Below are 17,397 nucleotides of genomic sequence, written 5' to 3'. Positions count from 1 at the left end.
TTTTCCACTATTCCTCTTCCTCATTCCCACTTTTCCTCCTCCTCATTCCCACTTTTCCTCCTCCTCATTCCCACTTTTCCTCCTCCTCATTCCCACTTTTCCCTTCCTCATTCCCACTTTTCCCCTTCCTCATTCCCACTTTTCCTCATTCCCACTTTTCCTCTTCCTCATTCCCACTTTTCCCCTTCCTCATTCCCACTTTTCCTCTTTTCCTCATTCCCACTTTTCCTCCTCCTCATTCCCACTTTTCCTCTTCCTCATTCCCACTTTTCCTCCTCCTCATTCCCACTTTTCCTCCTCCTCATTCCCACTTTTCCCCTTCCTCATTCCCACTTTTCCTCTTTTCCTCATTCCCACTTTTCCTCCTCCTCATTCCCACTTTTCCCACTTTTCCCCTTCCTCATTCCCACTTTTCCACTTTTCCTCATTCCCACTTTTCCTCCTCCTCATTCCCACTTTTCCTTATTCCCACTTTTCCTCCTCCTCATTCCCACTTTTCCCCTTCCTCATTCCCACTTTTCCCACTTTTCCTCACTCCCACTTTTCCCCTTCCTCATTCCCACTTTTCCTCTTCCTCATTCCCACTTTTCCCCTTCCTCATTCCCACTTTTCCCCTTCCTCATTCCCACTTTTCCCACTTCTCCTCACTCCCACTTTTCCCCTTCCTCACTCCCTCTTTTCCTCATTCCCACTTTTCCCCTTCCTCATTCCCACTTTTCCCACTTTTCCTCATTCCCACTTTTCCCCTTCCTCACTCCCTCTTTTCCTCATTCCCACTTTTCCCCTTCCTCATTCCCACTTTTCCTCTTTTCCTCATTCCCACTTTTCCTTTTCCTCACTCCCACTTTTCCTCCTCCTCATTCCCACTTTTCCCCTTCCTCATTCCCACTTTTCCTCTTTTCCTCATTCCCACTTTTCCTCTTTTCCTCTCTCCCACTTTTCCTCTTCCTCATTCCCACTTTTCCTCCTCCTCATTCCCACTTTTCCTCCTCCTCATTCCCACTTTTCCTCATTCCCACTTTTCCCCTTCCTCACTCCCACTTTTCCCCTCCCTCACTCCCACATCAGCATCTCCATCCCTCCGCTAAAACTCCATAAAAACTCCCCACAATCATTCAACCTCCCCAAAAAACGCTGCTTTCCATTTCCAACCCCTCAAAACGATTCCCAACCCTTTTTTTCCCCGCTATCCCAACAAAATCCAAGATCCCAAACCCCCCCTTCTCCGCTACCTCCAGCCCCTCCCTCAGAGCTTCTCAGGCCTTTTTTGGGGTCCTCCCGGCACCATTTGTTGACGTCTCGGAAGGAGAAGAGCTTGAGGAAGAGGATGGTGTAGATGGCCAGCGCAAAAACAGCGCCCACTGCGGGGTCCAAGGGGGTGAGGGATGGGCTTCAGAGGGGGGGTCCTGAAGAGGGTGAGGGGGGGTCCTGAAGAGGGTGGGACCCCCCCCTTGCCCTCTGATGGAAGCCCCCTCCCCTCGGGCCGCCTCACCGGGGGTGACCGAGGGCAGCAGCAGCACCACGGCCGCGGGGAAGCAGAGGATGCTCAGCAGGTTCAGCCCGTGCAGCGCCGCCCCCGCCGCCTCCGACAGCGTCCCCTGAGGGGGAACCGGAGTGGGGAGGGGTCAGAGGGGCTGGGGGGAACCCCAAAAATCCCCCTGGGGTGGGGAGGGGTCAGAGGGAACCCCAAAAATCCCCCTGGGGTGGGGAGGGGTCAGAGGGGCTGGGGGGAACCCCAAAAATCCCCCTGGGGAGGGGAGGGGTCAGGGGAAACCCCAAAAATCCCCCTGGGGAGGGGAGGGGTCAGGGGGAACCCCAAAAATCCCCCTGGGGTGGGGAGGGGTCAGGGGGAACCCCAAAAATCCCCCTGGGGAGGGGAGGGGTCAGAGGGAACCCCAAAAATCCTCCTGGGGTGGGGAGGGGTCAGGGGGAACCCCAAAAATCCCCCTGGGGTGGGGAGGGGTCAGGGGGAACCCCAAAAATCCCCCTGGGGTGGGGAGAGGTCAGGGGAGCTGGGGGACACCCCAAAAATCCCCCCGGGGTGGGGAGGGGTCAGGGGGAACCCCAAAAATCCCCCTGGGGTGGGGAGGGGTCAGGGGGAACCCCAAAAATCCCCCTGGGGTGGGGAGGGGTCAGAGGGGCTGGGGGGCACCCCAAAAATCCCCCTGGGGTGGGGAGGGGTCAGAGGGGCTGGGGGGAACCCCAAAAATCCCCCTGGGGTGGGGAGGGGTCAGGGGGAACCCCAAAAATCCCCCTGGGGTGGGGAGGGGTCAGAGGGGCTGGGGGGAACCCCAAAAATCCCCCTGGGGTGGGGAGGGGTCAGGGGGAACCCCAAAAATCCTCCTGGGGTGGGGAGGGGTCAGGGGGAACCCCAAAAATCCCCCTGGGGTGGGGAGGGGTTAGGGGGGCTGGGGGGCACCCCAAAAATCCCCCTGGGGTGAGGAGGGGTCAGAGGGAACCCCAAAAATCCCCCTGGGGTGGGGAGGGGTCAGGGGGGACCCCAAAAATCCCCCTGGGGTGGGGAGGGGTCAGAGGGAACCCCAAAAATCCCCCTGGGGTGGGGAGGGGTCAGGGGGCACCCCAAAAATCCTCCTGGGGTGGGGAGGGGTCAGGGGGAACCCCAAAAATCCTCCCGGGGTGGGGAGGGGTCAGAGGGAACCCCAAAAATCCCCCTGGGGTGGGGAGAGGTCAGAGGGAACCCCAAAAATCCCCCTGGGGTGGGGAGGGGTTAGGGGAGCTGGGGGACACCCCAAAAATCAGCCTGGGGTGGGGAGGGGTCAGAGGGAACCCCAAAAATCCCCCTGGGGTGGGGAGGGGTCAGAGGGAACCCCAAAAATCCTCCTGGGGTGGGGAGGGGTCAGAGGGAACCCCAAAAATCCCCCCCTGGGGTGGGGAGGGGTCAGAGGGGCTGGGGGGAACCCCAAAAATCCCCCTGGGGTGGGGAGGGGTCAGGGGGAACCCCAAAAATCCCCCTGGGGTGGGGAGGGGTCAGAGGGAACCCCAAAAATCCCCCTGGGGTGGGGAGGGGTCAGAGGGAACCCCAAAAATCCCCCCCTGGGGTGGGGAGGGGTTGGGGGAACCCCAAAAATCCCCCTGGGGTGGGGAGGGGTCAGAGGGAACCCCAAAAATCCCCCCCTGGGGTGGGGAGGGGTTGGGGGAACCCCAAAAATCCCCCTGGGGTGGGGAGGGGTCAGAGGGAACCCCAAAAATCCCCCTGGGGTGGGGAGGGGTCAGGGGGACCCCCAAAAATCCCCCTGGGGTGGGGAGGGGTCAGGGGGGCTGGTCCCCCCCAGGACCCCAAATTCCACCCCCAAATCCCCCCAGACTCCCCCAGGACCCCAAATTCCACCCTCAGGACCCCCCCAGGACCCCCCAATTCCCATCCCCAAATCCCCCCAGAACCCCCCAGGACCCCCCAATTCCCATCCCCAAATCCCCCCAGAACCCCCCAGGACCCCCCAATTCCATCCCCAAATCCCCCCAGACCCCCCCAGGACCCCAAATCCCCCCCCAGAACCCCCCAATTCCACCCCTAAATCCCCCCAGGACCCCAAATTCCCCCCCCAGAACCCCCCAGGACCCCCCAATTCCATCCCCAAATCCCCCCAGACCCCCCCAGGACCCCAAATTCCCCCCTCAGGACCCCCCCAGACTCCCCAAGGACCTCAAATCCCCTCCCCAGGACCCCCAATCCCACCCCCAAATCCCCCCAGAACCCCCCAGGACCTCAAATCCCCCCCCAAGACCCCCCAATTCCACCCCTAAATCCCCCCAGACACCCCCAGGACCCCCAAATCCCCCCCCCAGGACCCCCCAGGACCCCAAATTCCCCCCTCAGGACCCCCCCAGGACCCCAAATCCCCCCCCAAATCCCCCCCCCAGGACCCCCCAGGACCCCAAATCCCCCCCCCAGACCCCCCCAGGACCTCAAATCCCCCCCCAGGCCCCCCCAATTCCACCCCTAAATACCCCCAGACCCCCCCAGGACCCCAAATTCCACCCTCAGGACCCCCCCAGGACCCCAAATCCCCCCCCAAATCCCACCCTCAGGACCCCCCCAGGACCCCAAATCCCCCCCCAAGACCCCCCAATCCCACCCCCAAATCCCCCCAGACCCCTCCAGGACCCCAAATTCCCCCCTCAGGACCCCCCCAGACCCCCCCAGGACCTCAAATCCCCCCCCAAGACCCCCCAATTCCACCCCTAAATCCCCCCAGACCCCCCCAGGACCTCAAATCCCCCCCCCAGGACCCCCAAATCTCAACCCTAAATCCCCCCAGGACCCCCCAATTCCACCCCCAAATCCCCCCAGACCCCCCCAGGACCCCCAATTCCCCCCCCAGATCCCCCCAGGCCCCCCAAATCCCATCCCCAAATCCCCCCAGACCCCCCCAGGACCCCAAATCCCCCCCCAAGACCCCCCAATTCCACCCCCAAATCCACCCAGACCCCCCCAGGACCCCCAATTCCCCCCCCAGATCCCCCCAGGCCCCCCAAATCCCAACCCCAAATCCCCCCAGACCCCCCCAGGACCCCAAATCCCCCCCCAAGACCCCCCAATTCCACCCCCAAATCCACCCAGACCCCCCCAGGACCCCAAATTCCCCCCTCAGGACCCCCCCAGACTCCCCAAGGACCTCAAATCCCCCCCCCAGGACCCCCAAATCCCATCCCCAAATCCCCCCAGACCCCCCCAGGACCCCAAATTCCCCCCCAGGACCCCCCAATTCCACCCCTAAATCCCCCAGACCCCCCATTCCCCCCCAGCCCCCCCCAGGCCCCCCCAATTCCACCCCTAAATCCCCCCAGACCCCCCCAGGACCCCCCAATTCCATCCCCAAATCCCCCCAGACCCCCCCAGGACCTCAAATTCCCCCCCCAGACCCCCCCCAGGACCCCCAGATTCCACCCCCAAATCCCCCCAGACTCCCCCAGGACCCCAAATTCCCCCCCCAAGACCCCCCAATCCCACCCCCAAATCCCCCCAGACCCCTCCAGGACCCCAAATTCCCCCCTCAGGACCCCCCCAGACCCCCCCAGGACCTCAAATCCCCCCCAGACCCCCCAATCCCACCCCTAAATCCCCCCAGACCCACCCAGGACCCCAAATTCCACCCTCAGGACCCCCCCAGGCCCCCCAAATCCCATCCCCAAATCCCCCCAAACCCTCCCAGGACCCCCCAATCCCATCCCCAAATCCCCCAGACCCCCCCAGGACCCCAAATCCCATCCCCAAATCCCCCAGACCCCCCCAGGACCCCAAATCCCATCCCCAAATCCCCCCAGACCCCCCCAGGACCTCAAATCCCCCCCCAGGACCCCCCAATTCCACCCCTAAATCCCCCCAGACCCCCCCAGGCCCCCCAAATCCCACCCCCAGACCCCCCCAGGACCCCCAATTCCCCCCTCAGGACCCCCCCAGGACCTCAAATCCCCCCCCAGGACCCCCCAATCCCATCCCCAAATCCCCCCAGACCCCCCCAGGACCCCAAATTCCCCCCCCAGGACCCCCCCAGGCCCCCCAAATCCCACCCCCAGACCCCCCCAGGACCCCAAATTCCCCCCCCAGACCCCCCAAATCCCACCCCCAGACCCCCCCAGGACCCCCAATTCCACCCTCAGGACCCCCCCAGGACCCCAAATCCCCCCCCAGGCCCCCCCAGGACCCCAAATTCCCCCCCCAGACCCCCCAAATCCCACCCCCAGACCCCCCCAGGACCCCAAATCCCCCCCCAGGCCCCCCAAATCCCACCCCCAGACCCCCCCAGGCCCCCCAAATCCCACCCCCAAATCCCCCCAGACCCCCCCCAGGACCCCCCAAATCCCACCCCCAGACCCCCCCCCCCCTCACCGCTGCCAGGCGCCGCTCCAGCGCCAGGGCGACGGCGGCGAAGGCGTTGGCGACTGCGAGGGAAGAAAAAAAGGGAGGGGATTTGGGGAGGTTTTGGGGTTTTTTGGGGGGGTCTCTGACGTTCGTGGAGGTGCCCTCTGGGGTCTGGGGGGGGGATTTAGGGGTGGAATTGGGGGTCCTGGGGGGGGATTTGGGGATGGAACTCACTGATGATGAGGCAAGGGGCGGGCCAGCTGTAGGGGTCTTTGAGGAACAGTGAGACCACCTGGATGGGGTCCACCAGGATGCCGTACCTGGGAGGGGAAGAGAGGGGGGGACGGAGGTGGGACACCCCCCAAAAATAAAGGAACACACCCCAGAATGACCCAAAATAACCTGCGGGGCACCCCGAAAAAAAAAGACCGAAGATAACTGTGGGATAGCCCAAAATAACCAAAAAAACATCCCAAAAATAACCCCCAAAATATCTCAAAACTAACCCTGGGATACCCCAAAATACCCCAAAAAAAAACCCCCAAAACATCCCAAAAATAACCCCCAAAACACCCCAAAAGTAACCCCCAAAACACCCCAAAAATAACCCCCAAAACACCCCAAAAGTAACCCCCAAAACATCCCAAAAAAAACCCCCAAAACATCCCAAAAATAACCACAGGACACCCCAAAAATAACCCAAAAACATCCCAAAAAAAACCCCCAAAACATCCCAAAAATAACCCCCAAAATATCCCAAAAATAACCCCGGGATACCCCAAAAATAACCCAAAAACATCCCAAAAATAACCCCCAAAACATCCCAAAAATAACCCTCGGATACCCCAAAAAAACCCCAAAAAGACCAAAAAAACAAACCCCAAAAAAACCCCCCCCAAAAAAATCCCAAAAAAACCCCCCAAACACCCCAAAAATAACCCCCAAAACACCCCAAAATTAACCCCCAAAACATCCCAAAAATAACCCCCAAAACATCCCAAAAATAACCCTCGGATACCCCAAAAAAAAACCCAAAAAACCCAAAAAAACAGACCAAAAAAAAACCCCAAAAAAAAACCCAAAAAAAAACCAAAAAAACCCCAAACACCCCAAAAATAACCCTCAAAACACCCCAAAAATACCCCCGGGACACCCCAAAGAAAAACCCCAAAAAAGCCAAAAAAAACCCAAAAAAAAAACCACCCCAAAACACCCCAAAAACACCCCCGGGACACCCCAAAAAAAAAAAACCAAAAAATCCAAAAAAGACCCCAAAAAAAAAAACCCCAAAGCACCCCAAAAACACCCCCGGGACACCCCAAAAAAAAACCCCAAAAAATCAAAAAAAAACCCCAAAAAAAAACCCCAAAACACCCCAAAAATACCGCCGGGACACCCCAAAAAAAAAACCCCAAAAAATTCAAAAAAGACCCCAAAAAAAAAAACCCAAAACACCCCAAAAACACCCCCGGGAAACCCCAAAGAAAAACCCCAAAAAAGCCAAAAAAAAAACCCAAAAAAAACCCACCCCAAAACACCCCAAAAACACCCCCGGGACACCCCAAAAAAACCCCACAAAAAAACAAAAAAAAAACCCAAAAAAAAAAACCCAAAACACCCCAAAAACACCCCCGGGACACCCCAAAAAAACCCCACAAAAAAAACAAAAAAAAAACCCAAAAAAAAAAACCCAAAACACCCCAAAAACACCCCCGGGACACCCCAAAAAAACCCCACAAAAAAAACAAAAAAAAAACCCAAAAAAAAAAACCCAAAACACCCCAAAAACACCCCCGGGACACCCCAAAAAAGCCAAAAAAAAACCAAAAAAAAAAACCCCAACACACCCCAAAAACACCCCCGGGACACCCCAAAAAAAACCCCCAAAAAATCCAAAAAAAAACCCCCCAAAAAAAAACCCAAAACACCCCAAAAAGACCCCCCCCAAAAAAAAAAAAACCAAAAAAAACCAAAACAAAACAAAAAAAAACCCCAAAACACCCCAAAAATACACCAAAACACCTCAAAAAAAAAAAAAAAAAACAAAAAAAAAACCAAAAAAAACCCCAAAACACCCCAAAAACACCCCCGGGACACCCCAAAAAAAACCCCCAAAAAATCCAAAAAAAAACCCCAAAAAAAAAAAAAACCCAAAACACCCCAAAAATACCCCAAAACACCCCAAAAAAAAACCCCAAAAAATCAAAAAAAAAAAAACAAAACAAAAAAACCCCAAAACACCACAAAAACACCCCCGGGACACCCCAAAGAAAAACCCCCAAAAAAGCCAAAAAAAAACAAAAAAAAAAAAACCCAAAACACCCCAAAAACACCCCCGGGACACCCCAAAGAAAAACCCCAAAAAAGCCAAAAAAAAACCCCAAAAAAAAAAAAAAAACCCAAAACACCCCAAAAACACCCCCGGGACACCCCAAAAAAAAAAAAAACCAAAAAAAAGCCAAAAAAAAAAACCAACAAAAAAACCCAAAACACCCCAAAAACACCCCCGGGACACCCCCAAAAAAAAAAAAAAAAAAAAAACACAACCAAAAAAAAACCCCAAAACACCCCAAAAATACTGCCTGGACACCCAAAAAAAAAAAAAAAAAAAAAAAAAAAACAACAAAAAAACCCCAAAACACTCCACAAAAACCCCAAAACACCCCAAAAATAACCCTGGGACACCCCAAAACATCCCTTAGGACACCCCTAAAACCCCCAGACCCATCTGGGGTCAGTGACACCCCCAGACCCACCCTGGGGTCAGTGACACCCCCAGACCCCTCTGGGGTCAGTGACACCCCCAGACCCACCCTGGGGTCAGTGACACCCCCAGACCCCTCTGGGGTCAGTGACACCCCCAGACCCCTCTGGGGTCAGTGACACCCCCAGACCCACCCTGGGGACAGTGACACCCCCAGACCCCTCTGGGGACAGTGACACCCCCAGACCCCTCTGGGGTCAGTGACACCCCCAGACCCCTCTGGGGTCAGTGACACCCCCAGACCCACCCTGGGGACAGTGACACCCCCAGACCCACCCTGGGGTCAGTGACACCCCCAGACCCACCCAGGGGACAGTGACACCCCCAGACCCACCCAGGGGTCAGTGACACCCCCAGACCCACCTGGGGACAGTGACACCCCCAGACCCACCTGGGGACAGTGACACCCCCAGACCCATCTGGGGTCAGTGACACCCCCAGACCCCGCAGGGGTCAGTGACACCCCCAGACCCACCTGGGGTCAGTGACACCCCCAGACCCACCTGGGGTCAGTGACACCCCCAGACCCCGCAGGGGTCAGTGACACCCCCAGACCCATCTGGGGACAGTGACACCCCCAGACCCACCTGGGGACAGTGACACCCCCAGACCCATCTGGGGACAGTGACACCCCCAGACCCACCTGGGGACAGTGACACCCCCAGACCCCTCTGGGGACAGTGACACCCCCAGACCCATCTGGGGTCAGTGACACCCCCAGACCCCTCTGGGGACAGTGACACCCCCAGACCCCTCTGGGGACAGTGACACCCCCAGACCCACCTGGGGTCAGTGACACCCCCAGACCCCCCCTGGGGACAGTGACACCCCCAGACCCACCCTGGGGTCAGTGACACCCCCAGACCCACCCTGGGGACAGTGACACCCCCAGACCCACCCAGGGGTCAGTGACACCCCCAGACCCATCTGGGGTCAGTGACACCCCCAGACCCACCCAGGGGACAGTGACACCCCCAGACCCACCTGGGGTCAGTGACACCCCCAGACCCACCTGGGGTCAGTGACACCCCCAGACCCCGCAGGGGTCAGTGACACCCCCAGACCCATCTGGGGACAGTGACACCCCCAGACCCACCTGGGGTCAGTGACACCCCCAGACCCACCCTGGGGTCAGTGACACCCCCAGACCCATCTGGGGACAGTGACACCCCCAGACCCACCTGGGGACAGTGACACCCCCAGACCCATCTGGGGACAGTGACACCCCCAGACCCACCTGGGGACAGTGACACCCCCAGACCCCTCTGGGGACAGTGACACCCCCAGACCCATCTGGGGTCAGTGACACCCCCAGACCCCTCTGGGGACAGTGACACCCCCAGACCCCTCTGGGGACAGTGACACCCCCAGACCCACCTGGGGTCAGTGACACCCCCAGACCCCCCCTGGGGACAGTGACACCCCCAGACCCACCCTGGGGTCAGTGACACCCCCAGACCCACCCTGGGGACAGTGACACCCCCAGACCCACCCAGGGGTCAGTGACACCCCCAGACCCATCTGGGGTCAGTGACACCCCCAGACCCACCCTGGGGTCAGTGACACCCCCAGACCCATCTGGGGACAGTGACACCCCCAGACCCCTCAGGGGACAGTGACACCCCCAGACCCATCTGGGGACAGTGACACCCCCAGACCCATCTGGGGACAGTGACACCCCCAGACCCACCCTGGGGTCAGTGACACCCCCAGACCCATCTGGGGTCAGTGACACCCCCAGACCCACCCAGGGGACAGTGACACCCCCAGACCCACCCTGGGGACAGTGACACCCCCAGACCCCTCTGGGGTCAGTGACACCCCCAGACCCATCTGGGGACAGTGACACCCCCAGACCCCTCTGGGGACAGTGACACCCCCAGACCCCTCTGGGGTCAGTGACACCCCCAGACCCACCTGGGGACAGTGACACCCCCAGACCCCTCTGGGGGTCAGTGACACCCCCAGACCCATCTGGGGGTCAGTGACACCCCCAGACCCACCCAGGGGACAGTGACACCCCCAGACCCACCCTGGGGACAGTGACACCCCCAGACCCCTCTGGGGTCAGTGACACCCCCAGACCCATCTGGGGACAGTGACACCCCCAGACCCCTCTGGGGACAGTGACACCCCCAGACCCCTCTGGGGTCAGTGACACCCCCAGACCCCTCTGGGGTCAGTGACACCCCCAGACCCACCCTGGGGACAGTGACACCCCCAGACCCATCTGGGGACAGTGACACCCCCAGACCCACCTGGGGTCAGTGACACCCCCAGACCCATCTGGGGTCAGTGACACCCCCAGACCCACCTGGGGTCAGTGACACCCCCAGACCCCTCTGGGGTCAGTGACACCCCCAGACCCACCCTGGGGACAGTGACACCCCCAGACCCCTCTGGGGACAGTGACACCCCCAGACCCATCTGGGGTCAGTGACACCCCCAGACCCACCCTGGGGACAGTGACACCCCCAGACCCATCTGGGGTCAGTGACACCCCCAGACCCACCTGGGGACAGTGACACCCCCAGACCCACCTGGGGACAGTGACACCCCCAGACCCATCTGGGGACAGTGACACCCCCAGACCCCTCTGGGGACAGTGACACCCCCAGACCCATCTGGGGACAGTGACACCCCCAGACCCCTCTGGGGTCAGTGACACCCCCAGACCCATCTGGGGTCAGTGACACCCCCAGACCCACCCTGGGGACAGTGACACCCCCAGACCCATCTGGGGACAGTGACACCCCCAGACCCATCTGGGGTCAGTGACACCCCCAGACCCACCTGGGGTCAGTGACACCCCCAGACCCATCTGGGGTCAGTGACACCCCCAGACCCACCCAGGGGTCAGTGACACCCCCAGACCCATCTGGGGACAGTGACACCCCCAGACCCACCTGGGGACAGTGACACCCCCAGACCCACCCTGGGGTCAGTGACACCCCCAGACCCACCCAGGGGTCAGTGACACCCCCAGACCCATCTGGGGTCAGTGACACCCCCAGACCCCGGTCCCCCCTCACTTGATGAGGTTCTCCAGGAAGAGCCGCGCGTTGCTCAGCACCTGCAGGGGACACCGAGGGGACACCGAGGGGACAGGGGGGTCACAGAGGGGTCACAGAGGGGTCACAGAGGGGTCACAGAGGGGTCCCCAACCCCTCCCGTCCCTTTGGGGACCTCCCGCTGTCACCCCGGGGCGGCTGTTGCGTCACCGGGGCTGTGCCGGGGTGGTGGCACCGGCTGAGTCACCTCGGGGTGTGCAACCCCCTGGGGGACACGGGTGGGGTCCCAGTGTCACCCCAGGGTCACCCCAGTGTCACCCCAGGGTCACCAAGAGGGCTCTGGACCCACCTTGGGGACAGGGATGGGGTCCCAGTGTCACCCCAGGGTCACCATGGGGGCTCTGGACCCCTCTTGGGGACAGGGGTGGGGTCCCAGGGTCACCCCAGGGTCACCATGGGGGCTCTGGACCCCTCCTGGGGACAGGGACGGGGTCCCAGGGTCACCCCAGGGTCACCACGGGGGCTCTGGACCCACCTTGGGGACAGGGGTGGGGTCCCAGGGTCACCCCAGGGTCACCCCAGGGTCACCAAGAGGGCTCTGGACCCACCTTGGGGACAGGGACGGGGTCCCAGGGTCACCCCAGGGTCACCATGGGGGCTCTGGACCCTTCTTGGGGACAGGGGTGGGGTCCCAGGGTCACCCCAGGGTCACCCCAGGGTCACCCCAGTGTCACCAAGAGGGCTCTGGACCCACCTTGGGGACAGGAGTGGGGTCCCAGGGTCACCCCAGTGTCACCACGGGGGCTCTGGACCCTCTTGGGGACAGGGACGGGGTCCCAGTGTCACCCCAGGGTCACCCCAAGGTCACCATGGGGGCTCTGGACCCCTCTTGGGGACAGGGACGGGGTCCCAGGGTCACCCCAGGGTCACCCCAGGGTCACCCCAGGGTCACCACGGGGGCTCTGGACCCCTCTTGGGGACAGGGGTGGGGTCCCAGTGTCACCCCAGGGTCACCCCAGGGTCACCATGGGGGCTCTGGACCCACCTTGGGGACAGGGGTGGGGTCCCAGGGTCACCCCAGGGTCACCATGGGGGCTCTGGACCCCTCTTGGGGACAGGGGTGGGGTCCCAGGGTCACCCCAATGTCACCATGGGGCTCTGGACCCCTCTTGGGGACAGGGATGGGGTCCCAGTGTCACCCCAGGGTCACCCCAGGGTCACCCCAGGGTCACCAAGAGGGCTCTGGACCCACCTTGGGGACAGGGGTGGGGTCCCAGTGTCACCCCAGGGTCACCATGGGGGCTCTGGACCCACCTTGGGGACAGGGGTGGGGTCCCAGTGTCACCCCAGGGTCACCCCAGTGTCACCCCAGGGTCACCCCAGGGTCACCAAGAGGGCTCTGGACCCACCTTGGGGACAGGGACGGGGTCCCAGGGTCACCCCAGGGTCACCAAGAGGGCTCTGGACCCTCTTGGGGACAGGGGTGGGGTCCCAGTGTCACCCTGGTGTCACCAGAGCCACGTCCCTGTCACCTTTTAACCACCTCAAACCCCCCCCCACCCCACCCCCCTCGCGATCCGGACGCGACTATCGCGACATGCGGGGCTCTATCGCGACAGGAAGCGCCCAGCCCCGCCCCGCCCCCTCCCTCCCCAGCGTGGTGACGTCACACCAGCGAGGTGACGTCACACCAGCGACTCCCATTACCCCGGAAGTGGCCGCGGGGCGAGCTGGGCGGGGCTATCGCGACACGAAGAGGGGGGAGGGGACGACTATCGCGACTCACCAGCATCACGACGCACCAGTTGAGCACCCCCCGGTAGTTGCTGTAGCCGCTGGCCGAGCTCAGCAGCGACTCCTGCACCTTGTGACACCTGGGGGACAATTTGGGGACAATTTGGGGACAGTCAGTGGGGGAGGGGGGGACACACACGGGAACAGCCCCAAACCCGCCCCCCCCCTCCCCCCCAAGGGGTCGGGGGGGGGGGACACCCAGAGGGGTCCCCAAAACTTGGGGACACCCCCCGGGGGGTGACAGGGGTGTCCCAGGAGGGGACAGGGCGGTGGCACGGCCAGGTCCGGGTCCAGAGTCCCGTCCCATCCCCCCCCCGATAACATATGGGGTAATTAAGGAGTAATTAAGGGGTGATTAGGGGGGGTGCAGCGGGTCAGGGACGGGCCCCGAGGGGGGGTGGGGATGGGGGGGGAGGGGGGGTCACCAGGGCAGGGTCACCCCCTGACCACCCCCCCCCACTTTGGGGTGGCCCTGAGCGAGTTTGGGGTGGCCCTGGGGGGTTTGGGGTGGCCCTGGGGGGGTTTTGGGGTGGCCCTGGGTGGGGTTTGGGGTGGCCCTGAGCGAGTTCGGGGTGGCCCTGGGGGGGAATTGGGGTAACTCTGGGGGGGTTTGGGGTGGCCCTGGGGGGGTTTTGGGGTGGCCCTGGGGGGGTTTTGGGGTGGTCCTGGGGGGGTTTGGGGTGGCCCTGGGGGGGGTTTGGGGTGGCCCTGGGGGGGGTTTGGGGTGGCCCTGGGGGGGTTTTGGGGTGGTCCTGGCGGGGTTTGGGGTGGTCTTGAGCGAGTTTGGGGTGGTCCTGGAGGGGTTTGGGGTGGCCCTGGGGGGGTTTTGGGGTGGCCCTGGGGGGGTTTGGTGTGGCCCTGAGCGAGTTCGGGGTGGCCCTGGGGGGGAATTGGGGTAACTCTGGGGGGGTTTGGGGTGGCCCTAAGTGGGTTTGGGGTGGCCCTGGGGGGGGGGTTGGGGTGGCCTTGGGGGGTTTGGAATGGCCCTAAGTGAGTTTGGGGTGGCCCTGGGGGAGTTTTGGGGTGGCCTTGGGGTGGTCCTGGGGGGTTTTGGGGTGACCCTGGGGGGGGGGGGGGTTTGAGGTAACTCTGGGTGGCCCTGGGGGAGTTTGGGGTGGCCCTAGGGGGGTTTGGGGTTACTCTGGGGGTGTTTGGGGTGGTCCTGGGGTGTTTGGGGAGGTGCAGGGAGGTTTGGGGTGGCCCTAGGGGGGTTTGGGGTGGCCCTGGGGGGGCCCTAAGTTAGTTTGGGGTGGCCCTGGGGGGGTTTGGGGTGGCCCTGGGGGGAATTGGGGTAACTCTGGGGGTGTTTGGAGTGGCCCTGGGGAGGTTTGGAATGGCCCTAAGCGAGTTTGGGGTGGCCCTAAGTGAGTTTGGGGTGGCCCTGGGGGGTTTTTGGGTGACCCTGGGGGGGGGTTGGGGTGACCTTGGGGAGGTTTGGAGTGGCCCTAAGTGAGTTTGGGGTGGCCCTGGGGGGGAGCTGGGGTAACTCTGGGGGTCTTTGGGGTGGCCCTGGGGGAGTTTGGGGCTCCTGGATTGGGGCACCCAGGCGAGACCCCCTTGGGGACCCCAACCAGGGACAGGGGACATCGGGACCCCCCCTCTACGGGACCCCAACCAGGAGACAGGGGGACACCCCCAAACCAGGAGCAGGGACAAAGGGGACCCCCAAAACTACGGAGAGGGGACCCCAAACCGGCAACAGGGAGACCCCCCCCAAAAACAGGGACAAGGGGACCCCCCCCCAAGGGACAGGGGGATCCCAACCAGGGACAGGGGGACAGTGGGACCCTCCTGGGGACCCCAACCAGGGACACCCCAAAAACAGAGCCAGGGGGACCCCAAAAACAAGGCCAAGGGGGCAGTAGGACCCTCCTGGGGACCCCAAACAGGGCCAGGGGGACCCCCCAAAAACAGGGCCAGGGGGACACCCCAAAAACAGAGCCAGGGGGACCCCAAAAACAAGGACAAGGGGACAGTAGGACCCTCCTGGGGACCCCAAACAGGGCCAGGGGGACCCCCCAAAAACAGGGCCAGAGGGACACCCCAAAAACAGAGCCAGGGGGACCCCAAAAACAAGGACAAGGGGACAGTAGGACCCTCCTGGGGACCCCAACCAGGGACAGAGGGACACCCCAAAAACAGAGCCAGAGGGACACCCCAAAAACAGAGCCAGGGGGACACCCCAAAAACAGAGCCAGGGGGACCCCAAAAACAAGGACAAGGGGACAGTAGGACCCTCCTGGGGACCCCAAACAGGGCCAGGGGGACCCCCCAAAAACAGGGCCAGAGAGACCCTCCTGGGGATCCCCCGGGGCAGAGAACGGGGGACCCCAAGGAGGGACAAGGGACCCACCTGAGACCCCCAGCAAGGGACAGTGGGACCCCCCTGGGGACCCCAAACAGGGCCAGGGGACAGTGGGACCCCACCCCCGCCAAGGGACAGGGGGACCCCAAACCAGAGACAGCCACTGCTGGGGGGCGGGGGAGGGGTCACAACCCCGCGCCCCTCCCCAAAAGAGCCCCCCCACCCCCAAAGCCCGTGGGCACAAGGAGGGGTCAGGACCCCCTGGCACAGGGACACGGGGGTGGCACACGGGGGTGGCACACGGAAGGGTCGGGGCCGCCCCGCGCCCGTCCCGGCGGTGTCGCAACCGGGAGTGGCGGGGCAGGGTTGGGACATCGCCCCGGGACACGGGGACAGGGGGCACCGGGGACAGGGGGCACCGGGGACAGGGGGCACCGGGGACCCCAGGGACGGCGGGGTGGCACAGGGAAACGGGGAGGGAGGGGACACAGGGACAAAGGGACACCGGGGGGACACACAGAGGGTCAGGGGTGGGGAGGGGGATCCTCAGTGTCCCTGTCCCGGGGTTGGTCCCGGGGGGGGGTCCCGAGTGTGGCAGGCGCAGCCGGGGGGGGGGGTCCCGAGTGTCCCTAAAAAGGGGAGGAAGGGTCTCGAGTATCCGGTTCCAACCTGAGGGGGGGTCCCTGAGGGTTCCCAGTGTCCCCAAAGTGAGGGGGGGGAGTCCCAAGTATCCGGTTCCAACCTGAGGGGGGGGGGGGTCCCTGAGGGTCCCGAGTGTCCCAAGCCCAGTCGAGGGGGGTCCCGAATGTCCCCAGAAAGGGAAAGGGGGGGTTCCGAGTGCCCCGCTGTCAACATGAGGGGGTTCCCCGAGGGTCCCTGAGGGTCCCGAGTGTCCCCAAGGTGAGGGGGGGAGGGGAGTCCCGAGTGTCCCGCTCCCAACCTGAGGGGAGGGGGGTCCCTGAGGGTCCCGCTCTCAACATGAGGGGGTTCCCCGAGGGTCCCTGAGGGTCCCGAGCGTCCCAGGCCCAACCGGGGGGAGGGTCCCGAATGTCCCCAGACAGGGCAAGGGGGGTCCTGAGTGTCCACTCCCAACCTGAGGGGAGGGGGGTCCCTGAGGGGTCCCGCTCCCGGCTTGAGGGGAGGGTCCGGTTTCCCGCGCTGGGCCCGTTACCTGAAGTCTCCGGCGAGGTCATCGGCGCTGTCGCCGTGAGCGGAGGCGGGTGAAGCTTTCGAGGGTCCCCCCCGACGCCTGCGGGCCCCCCCGTTGCCCCCGCCGGGGGTCGGGGCTCCGCCGCCGTCGCCCCCCGGGGCCGCGGCCCCCGCGCTACCCCCGCGCTCGCCCATCTGGGCCCGGCCCGGCCGCGCCCGCCCTTTGTAACCTGGCAACGCCCCGCCCACACACCTTCACCAATGGCGGCGCAGAGCGGGCTGTGATGGGCGGGGGGAGCGACCAATAGAAAGAGAGTACGGGGAAAGGGGAGCCAATGGGGAAGGGGGGCGGGTTGAGGGGCGGCCAATGGGAGAGCGGGAAGGGCAGAGGGGGCGGAGCGGAGCGCGGTTTTGGGGGTTGGGGGAATTGAGGGGGATTTGGGGGGATTTGGGAAGGTTTGGGGGGATTTGGGGAGGGATTTGGGGGGATTTGGGGGGATTTGGAAAGGTTTGGGGGGATTTGGAAAGATTTGGGGGGATTTGGAAAGGT

The 17,397-nt window shown here is 62.6% G+C and overlaps 2 protein-coding genes across 2 annotated transcripts in view; one reads left to right on the top strand and one right to left on the bottom strand.

Moving 5' to 3' along the window:
• The window catches only part of LOC309578297 (maestro heat-like repeat-containing protein family member 1), a gene marked incomplete at its 3' end in the record, with an annotated part of 38,852 nt that extends 37,764 nt beyond the window's left edge, over positions 1–1,088 (top strand). The window contains exon 14 of the mRNA XM_082290823.1: positions 1,069–1,088. Within this exon, the coding sequence (XP_082146949.1) occupies positions 1,069–1,088 (20 nt within the window). The remainder of the gene's footprint in view (positions 1–1,068) is intronic.
• Positions 1,089–1,155: 67 nt separating this feature from the next.
• Positions 1,156–17,042, bottom strand: LOC309578245 (diacylglycerol O-acyltransferase 1-like; the record flags this gene model as incomplete). The annotated part of the gene is made up of 7 exons (XM_082290679.1): positions 1,156–1,361; positions 1,493–1,598; positions 5,852–5,904; positions 6,059–6,144; positions 11,621–11,661; positions 13,386–13,473; positions 16,870–17,042. 7 exons carry the CDS (start codon positions 17,040–17,042, stop codon positions 1,156–1,158), a joined length of 753 nt encoding a protein of 250 aa, XP_082146805.1.
• Between the last annotated feature and the right edge of the window lie 355 nt (positions 17,043–17,397).

Source organism: Coloeus monedula (assembly GCF_965178545.1).
Source record: "Coloeus monedula genome assembly, chromosome: 1".
Taxonomy (NCBI): domain Eukaryota; kingdom Metazoa; phylum Chordata; class Aves; order Passeriformes; family Corvidae; genus Coloeus; species Coloeus monedula.
Note: the sequence above shows the minus strand (reverse complement) of the source record. Positions and strands in the feature narration are given on the sequence as shown.